This window comes from Echinops telfairi, unplaced genomic scaffold (assembly GCF_000313985.2).
Source record: "Echinops telfairi isolate 266 unplaced genomic scaffold, ASM31398v2 ScPeMD7_1;HRSCAF=3_0, whole genome shotgun sequence".
Taxonomy (NCBI): Eukaryota; Metazoa; Chordata; class Mammalia; order Afrosoricida; family Tenrecidae; genus Echinops; species Echinops telfairi.
In genome coordinates, this window is record NW_022103896.1 from 18864009 (window position 1) to 18876496 (window position 12488).

The following is a 12488-nucleotide window of genomic DNA, read 5'->3' on the forward strand; positions in this document are numbered from 1 at the left end:
CCGCCTCCTCAGACCCTGTGACGCCGCAGTCCTTCTCCTTCCATAGAGACCGGAAAAGCATCCCCCTCAAGAGGTGCTACGTCACTCGGAGTCTGGCCTTGGCTGACCCTGAAAACAGGTAATGGGGCCCACAGCTCCACTCCCCATAGCCTCGGCTCTTGAGCCTTTGGGGTTCTGAGGGGGCCTTGATGGGCAGATCTAGGATCTTGAACATACGTGATGGTTTCCAAAGAAGGGCACCAAAGGGCCACACGGAGAGAATGAGCAGTCCCAGGCCTGGGTTTCCTCTTCTTTCCCTACTTCCTTCTCAACCTCCACCCTCCGCCTACCTGCCCTTCAGCTACATGAGTAGTGATTGGCAGGAGCTGAGCTCTGAGCTCTGCTTAGGGAAAGCCTGTGGAATTGGAGTAGGGACCCTGAGTTTCTTCCCGGCTCTGTCATAGCCAGTCTGTGTGACTTCAGGCAAGTTACTTAAGCCTTCTACCCCACAGTGTTGTCATCTGTAAATGGGGAGTAGTTAAAATAGATACCTCACTGGGCTATTAGGATTCTAGGTAAATCCATAGAAAGTGCTTAACACTGGGAAACTGCCTAGAAAGGTAAACCCTAAGGGTATTTCCAATCAACATTAGGTGGTAAGAAGCAAATCACCGCCTCTGGGTCTCTAGGAGAGCCCCTGGCTGGTACAAGCTGTTCACATTCTCGTCTGATCACCAGAAGATTGGCAGTTTAAGCCCACCCAGAAGCACCTTGGAATAAAGGCCTGGCAATCTACTTCAGAAAATCAGTCCCTGAAAACCCTGAAGAAAATACAAGACTCGGGGAAACAGTCAGTCCAAAGGACAAGCGGGTCACACACACCCCAAGACCAGAAGAACTAATTGGTGCCCTGTCACCACAGCCGACTACTCTGATGGGCTGGACAGAGGGAGAGAAAAGTGAAGAACAACATTCATGGTCCTGGAAAACAGACTTACTGGTCTGACAGAGGCTTCTGGAATCCCCAAGACTAAGGCTTTTAGAGACCCTTCAAACCTGGAACTGAACCCACCCCCAGGGAATTCCCTTTCAGCCTATCGGTTGAAAGACAGCCCTAGAAAGTGAGCAGCCCTGTCCCCGAGGAAGATCATCCTGTGAACAGCCTGCCCTAGGAGACAAGGAGACGAGGTCAGCAGCATTTGCCACAAACACAAAGCTCAGAAGGGAGGAGGGGGCAGGAGAGACCACGGAGGAAGTCAAAAGAGTGCTTTCACACTGAGAGGTTTCTGCAGCTGACATCACAAGGTGAACCATAGATCAGTTGTGAATGCGCTCTGTAAACTCTCACGCAACTATGATTCACTTATTTTTAAAACGGAAACAGGCGCGAGCAGTAGATGCTGACTCCGCTGGACAGCAATGGGTTTGGGGTGGGGGTCTGTTTCAGGCCTGGTGCCCTCGGCTGGGTACTGGGCGGGGTCCTGAGCTGATCCTGGGAGCTGTTTTCACTCTAAACCTGCCTTGCGCCCGGGACAGAAAACGGCATGGCTTTGGTCCAAGCGTGGATGCTGCTTCCCGATGTCCATGCATGCCTTCACATGCCGCTGCTCCGATAGCTCTCCCTGCCTGGTGGTGGTTACTGGGAGTCCAGCCAAGAGTAGGCAGTTCTTTAGGGGGGTCCCTCTCCCCCATTCGTCTTACTTGAATTCACCAAAAGTCAAAAACCTACATCTTGGCGAGAGAGGAAAGGAAGAGAAGGAGGAAGAGAGGGAAAGCAATTGAGCCAGCCAATGGGGACTCGTGGTGACCTTTGCGTCACGTTACAGTGCTAAAAATAGGACGTGTTCTACTGGCCCTTATTGATAGCATGTGTGGAACAGCTGCAACTGGCCCCAGTGGGAGTAGTTGGCTGGGATTGGGGTTGCCGATGAGGAAAAGCCAAAGGGCAGAGGTGCGGGGAGAAAGTTGCATCCTTGGTCCCAGCTCAGTGCTGTTCTGTTTTGCTGCTCATAAACCAACTCTTCGGAAGCTGCTGGGGTCCTTCTGACATCTGCCAACTGCATCTTTACTCCTCTGCTCCCCTGCCCCGCATCTGTTGGGGGTTGTGTCTGCACAGGGATGGGTTGCGTGGGCCTGAGTTCCAGGGCGGACCAGCAGGGCAGTCCTGGGAGAGATGGGCTGGGCGGGTGAGGAGGCTCAGTGAGATGATCCCCGCCTACTTGCTGCCTTGTCCCCTCCACCTCTGCTGGTTTCCTGGCCGGCTGTTGATGTCCTGGTTGCCCTCAGTCTCCTCCTCCCAGGCATTTTCCTTATCCTCCAACCAAGCAAGTCCGTTCCACCCCGAATCCGAAGTCTAAGGGTTCAGATCTGATAAATGCATAATTGATTGTGTTGCCTCTCTGAGGTTAGGCATGATGTCAAGCACTTGAAAGCAGGGACAGCACAGAGTCAAAGACTTCCAGGTGTCACCAGTCCACAGATGGGCCTTTCTATGGTTTATGGAGTGGTTTTAAAGAGACCCTTGCTGTTTTTCCAGTAAAATCACAGCATCTGGCATTATCAGGCCCACACAGACCTAGAATCTACAGAAGCCCAGTGGAGACTTCCTCTCTAACAAGAGCCACCCTGCTAATCACTCCCCAGGCCGTAAACTTAGGGCAGGCAATTAATTACCCACCTGAGCCTTCACATGACCTGCACCACTCTTCTAACCATCTGAAGTGGTAATTCTCTTTAGTTCCCCTTCAATCATCATGTCCATTGTGCAGGTTAAAAAACAGCACCACCTGAAGCTTAGAGAGCAGGTGAGTTTCCAACGTCTTGTAGGTCCACGAAGAGTCCTCAACAAGTATGCATTTAAAAGAGACGGGAATGTTCCCACCAACTTTTTGAAACCTACTAGCTCATGGCGTAGTGGGGGCCAGACCCCAACCTGTAGAGTATAGGTGGCATGCAGCGTCTGGTAAACGCCCTGGGGTGCGGTGGAAACCATGAGTGTCGGAGGGAGGGAGCTTGACTGACAATTCTTGCAACCTCAGGTTTCTGTGCTACGAGAAGTCCTCCCAGGTTACGTAGTCGTAGCTTAGAGACCATTTCAGAAGACATCAGGCCTTTATCCAACATGTACTCTGACCGCCAACGCGGGAGAGAAAATGTGTTTGGAGGTGTTTTAAGGCCTCGCTATTCGTGCCCACCACCAACACGTGCATGTCAGGCCCCTCCCAAACGTGGGAGAGGGACAGCCTGTCTTACCAGGGTGCGGGACCCGGTGAGGCAGCACTGAACATGCAAACCTGCTGATGCAAACAAGTTACCACCGAAGGGCTGCGCATCTGGACGTGACTCAACGTACTGCAGGAAAGAGGGATCCAGGCACCCAAAGACACACAGCAGGACGACAGGTCTGAGCTGAGCCTGGCACTCAGATGAAGAAGAGGAGAAAAGAAAAAGAAACGCATGTTTTGTGTGGGGGCCCAAGTGGGGAAGGCAGAGAATCCCCAAACCATCTCCAGGAGGCAGATCTGGCTGGGTGGTAAACGCGGTAGCTGGTGAGCAGAGACTAGAGGAGGCTTTCTGTCTGGATGCGCGTAGAGTGATCACAAAGTGCACCAAGTATCAGTTTCACAGAGCTCCACAGTAATCTCCGCGAGGCAGAAACAATACAAACATGCCTCTCTGAGGCTGGCGGACTAAAACTAGAAAATCAATAACAAACCAAATCACAGAAAAACTGGCTCCCTGGGTTTTTTAAAGCACTCAATAAAATCACTGTTAAGTCATAGGGGAAATACAAAGTGAAATCATATAAGTGTTTTTTGAAGAAAAAAAAATGAATATATTGGCTATAACAGGGAAAGGCCGTAAAAGGGAGGGTTTAGGTACTGGAATCACCTAGATCTGCCCTCTTTGGCATGGATTTAAGCAAGCAAGTGCAGTGTCTTATTTAATTCAAATAGCAAGATATTAGGTGCCCTGGTCCCTACTATATTATAGACGGTGAAACTAAACTCAGAAATGGGAGTTGATGGTAACGACAGGTCTGGAATTCAAATCCAGGCCTGGCTGACTCCAAGCCAGGTTCAACATCTTAATTATCCACCCCACTGCCTCCGCCTTCAGTGCCCAGGCCAACAGCTCTCCTGCCCTACAAGCATCAGGTTCAGGAGCTGATGGTCTTCTGGGGGCGAAATCTTGAGCACTTGTGGCAATTTCTGCCACATCTCAGGACTGATCCCCTCGGCTGGTGACACAAGGCTGCTTACAGTTCGCATGAAAAATGCTAATGGTCTGTCTCTCTAGTAGACGCATTCATAGAACAGCAGGCAGCTTGGCTGTTTGTTCTCCAAAAAAGGTCACTCAGCAGGCCCCGAATCTACAGGAATATGTCACGGCTAGTGACTGGTAATGATTACAGCAGTTTTGAGTTACTTGCGCGTGCGTGTGCGTGTGCGTGTGTGTGTGTGTGTGTGTGTGTTACATTTAGCCGTTCTGTACAACAACTGCTAGAGTCTAGAGCCATATTCTCCGTCCTTCAGAGTGTGTAAAGACAGTTCCTACCCGGAGCTTTGTACCTGTTTGACTCCCTCTCCAAGCCGCCCTCCCCATCTGATAACCCCAGTAGCCATGGGGACATGAAACCCGCAGCATTTGCCCACTTGAAGCATGATAGAAGCATTTGGGGAAAGAGACCAGTGCTGGCTGCACGACCTGGTGGATGTAACTAATGCCAGTGAATGGTGCAGGTAAAGAAATTCGAGTGGAAATGGCAACCAGCTGGCTGCCTGTGTTCTTACCACAATTTAAAAAAAAAAGAGGGAAAAGACTACTTGATCAGAATGGCTTCTTGTCACCTGTCCTCATATCTGAACCCCTCTACACTACATTAAAATGGCACGAGGTTTCAGATCTTCGCCAATGATCTATCTTGTAGCTGCTCCCCCCTAAAAAAGTTGCTACACCAGTAGCTCCTACACTTGCCTCCTGACAGTTGCCTCAACCAGTGGCCATTGAGTCATTTCTGACTCAGCGTAAGCCCATGTGTGTCAGCACCATAGGGTTTTCAAAGGCTGACTTGGGGACGCCAGGTATCACCAAACTCTGAGCTCCTACAAGTTGCACATGGCCAATGGGCTCACGCCTTTCTGCGCTCCCCTTCGTAGGTGCTCCAGGTTGTCACTCGCTCTGCGCTGTGGCATCCATGACCTGGCTTCATCGCTGTCATTCAAACTTGTCCTGAGCTCTGTTCGTTCTGATTCCCAGGTAGATCTGTACCCACTTTTAAAGTCTGCTTTTTGGAAATCTTGCAAGGCAGGGAAGATTAACATGAATGGCCAACCAATTATGTTTTCTCCAATGAGGACCTTTGCATAATTTGCATCTCTGGCTAAACACGAGTACACAAAAGGGTTCATTTTAATGAGCTTTGAAAACCTTTGCAGAGCCTTGTTTTTAAGAAAATCTATTTCCCCTAGATAAACCTGAGCAGTCCTCCTAATTACCACACATTTTTAATCAGTGGGGGGTATGAATTCATAAGGGTTCACTGATGACAGTCAGCTTGTTTAAGACATTTTCTTTTAATTGTTTCGTTAGATTGAGCAATGAGAACCCAGAGGAGAAGCCTTCCTGCGCAGGGTGCTGTGCTTTGAGCCATACCCGGCTCCTTGCAAGTTCATTTGAGCTCATTGCTGTGCCTCTCAGCACACTTCCAGGAAAAGACCAGCTCCCTCTCTTAAGAGCACTTCAAAAGGTTGAACTTGACCATCTTCTTGCTGAGCGATTTGTAGCAAACATTGACTTTCAATATGCAGAGCAAAACAAAGCAACAAAAGAAAACAACAACAACAATAAAAAGCCAATGACAAAAACAAAACAAAACATCACAGCAACAACAAAAAAATAAAAGCTTGTAGTTAGTTCAAGGACTGTTTGTTGGCCTTTAGGAGTGTTTTCCAGTCGAGTCTGATAGGGTGCCAAGCCCTGACCCCAAAGTCTATTTTTGGTATTCTCTGGGGACTTCGTTGCTCTGTTCCCCTTGCTGTTCTGTTGCACACCCTTAGTATTTTGCCTCGGTGTGGTGGGATCAGATTGGGCGGAATTCCCACACTGTGTCTCCAGTGTTGTCCCCGTAGGACCAAGGGTCAGTGAGGGATGTCGCGTCCCATAGTGGGGCCAGCCATGTGGTCTTCTCTGTGGATTGGCTGCTCTGAGCGGGACTATCATCTTCAAGGCTTGGTGGGCCAGGATGTGCTCCACTCTCTCTTCCTCCCCCTTCATTTGCTCCCGTGTGCTCTGATCAGACATGTCCCTCTCCCAGAGCTGCAGCTTCAATGCTGTCCTCTGAAATAAATTCTTCTGGGGGAGGAGCAGCTGTCTATGTAGTTGGGATTGGGGCCGGCCCCTCAGACCTCTCCACTGGTTCCCTACTCCATGCCGGCATGTTGCATTCACATCTTGGAGCACCGGGTTGAAGTCTGGTCCCTCTTTCCCCCTTGTTTGTCCTTTATGCTGCACCTGGGGAATTTAGTCTTCCTAAGTGGAGGGTGGTTTGGGGGTGCAGAAAGCTGCAAACCGTTTAGAAAATCAGCTGGCCTGTGCGTGGGGCATTGACCTCATAGTCAAATTCTTGCCAGCACACCTCACACCTCACCACCTACTGTCCTCCATGGAGGCATGCTTATTGTTAAGATGCCAAACAGGTTTAAGCAGAGCTTTGAGACTAAGACAGATTTGGGAGAAAGGCCTGTGTATCTACTTCTAAACATCAGCCAATGAAAATGCCGGGCTAAGTAACTAGTCCGGGGGATATACCAGGACCAGGCATAGTTTTGTTCCACCATTGAAGATGGGGTTGCCATGAAGCTGCAGCAGCTTGTAACGTCAACAACAACACACAAAACCACTTTGGTTTGCAGGCCTTCTCTCTACCCACAGACCTTTCTCTTACTCCTAATTTATTCCTAAATTCCAAAAGGGATGTTGACACTGCCAGTACTTTAAACCTAACTGGACCTTTCTTTTTCTTAAAGTTCAACTTTGAAATAGCACGTAGTCATGACTCAGGTTTTTGCCAGGTGCTAGATGAGCCCTAGTGGCGCACTGGGTTAAGCATTGGGCTACAAACCAAAAGTTCAGTGGAGAGATATGGGGCTGCTTGTTTCTATAAAGAGATTATAGTCTCAGAAACCTTCTGGGGACAATTCTCTGTTCTGCAGGGTCACAGGGGAGATCGGATGGGGCCACATCTGACCTCCTCTGAATTCGAACTTCCAACATCTTGATTAGTAGCCCAGCACAGTCCAAGAACTCCCAAGCAGTGCCCAGGAAACCAGTCACATGGATGAGGTGTCCAAGGTTTAAGGACAGAGGAAGCTGCTGCTGCCCCAAGATCGAGGTGTTAAGGGTGGAAGTAATAGCAACCCACAAGGCCTGTGGTCCTGGAGCAGGACAGTGGAACAGGTTGGGTGCGGGGAGAAGGTGTCTCTAACCATTCTCTCCTGCCCTAGAAGCTCCTGTCAAATCCTCTGACTGGCTGCACACAAGCAGGCTTGGGATCCCGTGGGATGCTGGTCATTCCATCATGTGGGACCCCTTGGAGCACAGATCAGGGCAGAGAATGAAGCCGGAGGCATCCAGCATGAGAAAATTCGCAAAGCATGTATGAGACGGTTTCATACCGTTCATGGAAGAATTCCATTATCTTTTCATTCCATTCTTACATGAACTTCTTGGAACCCCCTGTGGATTAGCATTCTCTCTCTTGAAAAGAGATTGTATGTGTGTGACACAAATGGCAGCTTATTCTAAGACAATACAGTTAACCCGGTCACTTTATGTCCTTCCTGATCTTGTATAAAAACATCTACGTCTCAAATTAGTATTTAGAATGGCCTGTTTGATAAAAGGTGGTCTGACCCACCACCGAGAGTTTTAATAAGGAACCCTGGTGGCGAAAGGGTTATGTGCTATCCCAAAGCCCGCCAGCCAGCCATTCTGCAGGACAAAGAAGTGGCAGTCTGCTTCCCTAAAGATGCACAGCCTTGTACACTTTGTCAAGCAGTTCTCCTCTGTCCAATAAGGTTGCTAAGTGTAAGAATCGACTTGACAATACTGGTTCGACTGGGTTTAGAGTTTTTGTTTGTTTGTTATTAAAAGATCGTTTTATTTGGGGCTCTTACTGCTCTTATAACAATCCATACATCAGTTGTATAAGCATATTTGTACGATGTTGCCATTATTATTTTCTAAACACTTACTTTCTATTGAGCCCTTGATATCATCCCCTCTTCTTCCCCCCGCACCCCGGGACCCCCTTGATAAATTATAAACTATTATTATTTTCATATCTTACACTGACCACTGTCTCCCTTATGGCTTAGAGTTTTAATATTTATTTTAGCTTCTCATGGAATCCAGAGTTTCTGGAATTGTGGAGGCTTGAATAAGTCCATAACTATTGCCCTGAGATAATCTTGACCTTGATTGTCTTTAAACGTGGAACCAAAAATATTCACTCGAGTCTTCTTTCCAGTTAGTTTAGCTTAACAAGTAAAGAAAACTTTCCTCAAGCATTATCTTCTTTTAAAGAACTTTATAGTTGGGATAAAATTAACGACAGCAGTGAGACAGTTGGGTAGGAATATGAGCAGCCGTGAGCTTGCATTAGCAGGAGAGGAACAATTTGCAAAGGGAGGGTGAGCTTGGGTTATACAACTTGAAGAAAGTAGTGTCATTGAATAATCCATTTAGATGTTGTATTGGTATGTTTTGCTGTCAATCTTCTCAACCACAATTTTTTTAAAAGAGAGATTTCTTTTCATCAAACATACCTCTTCCCTTTCTTGTGATTAAGGCTGGAGAGAAAAGAGACCATTGAAAGACCCCAGAAGAAAGACATGGGATTTTGCTCAAGAGGAAACTTGCAGCCAAGTGTCCTAAGGAAGGGCAGGACATCTTAGTGTGGGCGTGGGTTTGGAAAGCAACAGCGATTAGGGGGAGTGTCCCCCTCACCCTAAAAAACCTGGGGGCTCCAGAAGGCACAGGGAAGGGTGCTTCTGTCGCCATAGCAAACTAGCACGGTGGGAGAGCCTTCAAGAAAGGCAGCAGAGAGGTAGGTGGAGATGTGGGAAAACAAGGGGAGTCTGTTCGTGCAGGAGCCAGTAATAAATGGAATCAGAACGATAGGCAGCCCGATCTTTTTTGTGTTCATTTGCTTTCATCTAAAATGCCAAATCATTTGGCCTCTTTGTGCACGTTCACTTACAATGCAGCACCTTTTGATTTCCTAGAATCAAACCCTCTCCCCCGCCTCAGTTATGAAACACGCAGTAAAGGCCAAGTGGTGCAATTTGTTTTAGTTCCTGTATTATTAAACATCCAGACAACTGGAAAATGTTTCCTCATGTTACCTGGAAACCAAACACTGGGTCCAGCGTTAGAATCCATGGAGCTATTTTCTCAAGCTCCTTGGCCCTCATTTTTTTCATTTTACAAGACGTGCGGTGCAGCTTAGGAAAGAACGATGGGCGTTCAGGCCAGGCCAACCTGGGGTTTGCACGTATCAGTGGGGTGACGTTAGACAATGTACTTCACTTCTTGGAACTGTTAAATAAAATGCGGGTCAGACTATCACTGGGTCTGTACTGTTTGAGATCTAAGCAAGCTGGTATTTACCTGATGCCAAGGCATGTCGTTGTTAGTGGCCTTGAGTGGAGGCTGACTCACAGCGACCCCAGGTGGCAGGTAGAACTCCATCAGGCTTTCAGGGCTGTCATTTTTCAGAGGCAGATGGCCAGACCTGTCTTCTGAGGCTCCTGTGGGTGGGTTCAAACTGCCAATATTTGAGTGTGTAGCTGATTCCTCCCTGGGACATCTCCAGTTGCTGTGGAGCTGGTCTTGAGTAATGACAACCCAACCCCATATATATCACAATAGGACTATGGGCAGCTGATCTTCAACAAAGGACCAAAACCCATAATAAACCCTAAAGAAATAAGAAACGTAACACAAACAAGCGTATGCCCTCCCATGTTCATCACACCGTTGTCGACAATAGCGAGAAGTTGGAAAGAATCCACATTCCCATCAGTAAAGGAATGGATGAAGAAACTTAGGTACATGCACACAGTGGAAAACTATGCATTGCTGAAAAATGACGAAACCACAAATGACCTCATCACATGGATGGGCCCAGAGAACTCATTATGATGAGTGAATTTGGTCAATTGCAAAAGGACAAATATTGTATGAGACCATGACTACAAGGTTAAAAACCAAGACAGAGACTTACGTATTAATAGAAACAGACTGGAAGCTATCAAGCAGGGGAAGGCAAGGGGGCGGAGATAAAACAATGGGCTAGAAGGTTGGCAGGTGTGGACTTGGGTGAAAGGGAGGATGGAGGTCCATAGGAGGGAGAAGAGAAATCAGAGGAGGGGTGGTGGGGTAGCATACTGGGTAGGAGGGGTGCAGTTGATGAGTGGTTTGAGGTTTGAACTGTGTGAATGCAGAATCGATGGTTTGAGTTAAAAAAACACAATTTTAAAAAAAAACCAAACATGGCCCTTTAAAAGAAGAAGACGAGAACTATGCTCCATAGCGTTTTCAGGGGTTGGTTTTTCAGAAGTTTATCACCAGGCCTGTCGTCTGAGGACCTCTGAGTGGACACATGATGCTTTGCAGCTGAGCACATTAATTTAGCACCCAAAGTGCCCCTGGTGGTACTGTGAGTTAGACATTAGGCTGCTAATTGACTGCAGGGCTGGTGGTTCAAACCTATGAGCTACTCTGTGGAAGAAAGAGGAGGCTGTCTGCTTCCATAAAAGATATACAGTCTCAGAAACTGATATGGGGTTGCCATGAGTTGGAATTGACTTGGTGGCAGAGGGGTTTTGAGAAGGATGCCTAGTAGGAGTCCTACTTAGCAAATGTGGTCCTGTCCCTGATCACTCTTATTTGGAAACTACCCAGCCCTATTAAGATTATGAAAGGCTTTCTCGGTGTCATATGACATTTTAAGTTGTTTTATTAAATTCTAGGATAAAGATGGGGGAGGCGTTCTAGTCCTGTTAAACAGTTATTGTTTCAGAAACCCACAGGGGCAGTTCTACCCTGCCCTATAGGGTCACTATGCATCAGCATTGACTCGATGGCAGTGAGCTTGGGTTTGACTTTGAGGAAACCTGTGTGCTCCACAGACTGTACTTGGGTAGATGAAGTTCACATTCGGATGCAAACACCCCTGCCTGGGCCTGCATCAGTGGTACCCGACAGCTTGAGGAACGGGATCGATTTGCATTTACCACTTGGGGTCGATTTCTCCAGGACACACCAAGATAGGGGTTGAATCCCTAAGAAGTGATACCAAGGCCACAGATGGTTTTATAGAAATATTCCAAAAAAGGTTGAGGGAAGTCCTCTCTGGCCCGTCAGAGGTGAAGGACCGGGCATGTGGCAGATGACAGAACACGTGAGAGCCACTGTAGAAATATGAACCGAAATCTTTCTGCTGAGGCCGTAGTCATCCCAGGATCCTTTTTCTAGGACGGTAGCTTGTATCTCCTTCCCAGGCTTCACAACTCCCTCATTGTGCCAGCTCTGTACAAAGTCACCACAGTGCTGTTCGCCTCCAAACATCCCTACAGAATGGGGATTCTGGTCTCATTTTGTTTTTGTTTTTTTCTGTTTTCTGGAGATGTTTGCATTGTGCTCCAACTCTTTCTGACCCTTTGTGGGTGAAAAACCAGACTCTTCTGAGACAGACACTTCAAGCTTTTGGTGGCTGTGAAAGAGGGAAGAAGCAGTGTACACCCTCCTTGAACTGAGTGAGCTCACCCAAACACCACTGAAAGTCATTGTCGGTAGCAGCTGCAACCCAAGGAGCCATTTCAACCCCAAACTCACTGCCATTGAGTGCATGCTGACTCCTCTTGACCCCCAGCGGGGGTCTGAGATGGACCGTTTCAGGGAGTGGAAGGAGGACTCTTCTTAGAACTGCTGACCATTGTTGGTTCGAACTACCAACCATGTGGATCGTAGCCCAACTCATAACCACTACACCACCAGGAGCCCTAAGGAACCATTGCTGTCTTGTATATGTGGGAGTAGAAAAACCCTGTGACGGGAAACAGAAGGAGTTGTGGGTGAGTCCTAACCCTTTATAATCATGGACTCCTTGTTTGGCCTCTCGACGCCTCTGTAAATCCATGTAAAAGGGACATAATGGGACCTGCTTTTCAGAATTAATTTCAGATTAAATGGTTCTCAAAGTAAGGTTAGTGTAACCTCTTGAGTAAAATGGGTTTTACCGGGAAATATATCAAGATATTGGATATACCGGCTGACCTCCTAGAAAATCAAATCTTGCTTTGAATTTGAGGAGGACAGAATTTTATTCACATGAGTTTTAAAACTAAAACATTAGCTTGTAAGTATTTCAGATCAAACCCAGATTCCTCAAAGTTTCCAGTTCGCTCACTTTAGCAACTAAGCATCCTCAGACAGAGGCCCTT

The 12488-nt window shown here is 47.6% G+C and overlaps 1 protein-coding gene across 1 annotated transcript in view; it reads left to right on the forward strand.

Annotated features, from left to right (window-relative positions):
* Window positions 1-2: 2 nt before the first annotated feature.
* The window catches only part of SNTB1 (syntrophin beta 1), a gene marked incomplete at its 5' end in the record, with an annotated part of 147496 nt that continues 135010 nt past the window's right edge, over window positions 3-12488 (forward strand). Inside the window, one exon of the mRNA XM_004697411.2 lies at window positions 3-118. Coding sequence (XP_004697468.2) covers window positions 3-118 — 116 coding nt within the window. The remainder of the gene's footprint in view (window positions 119-12488) is intronic.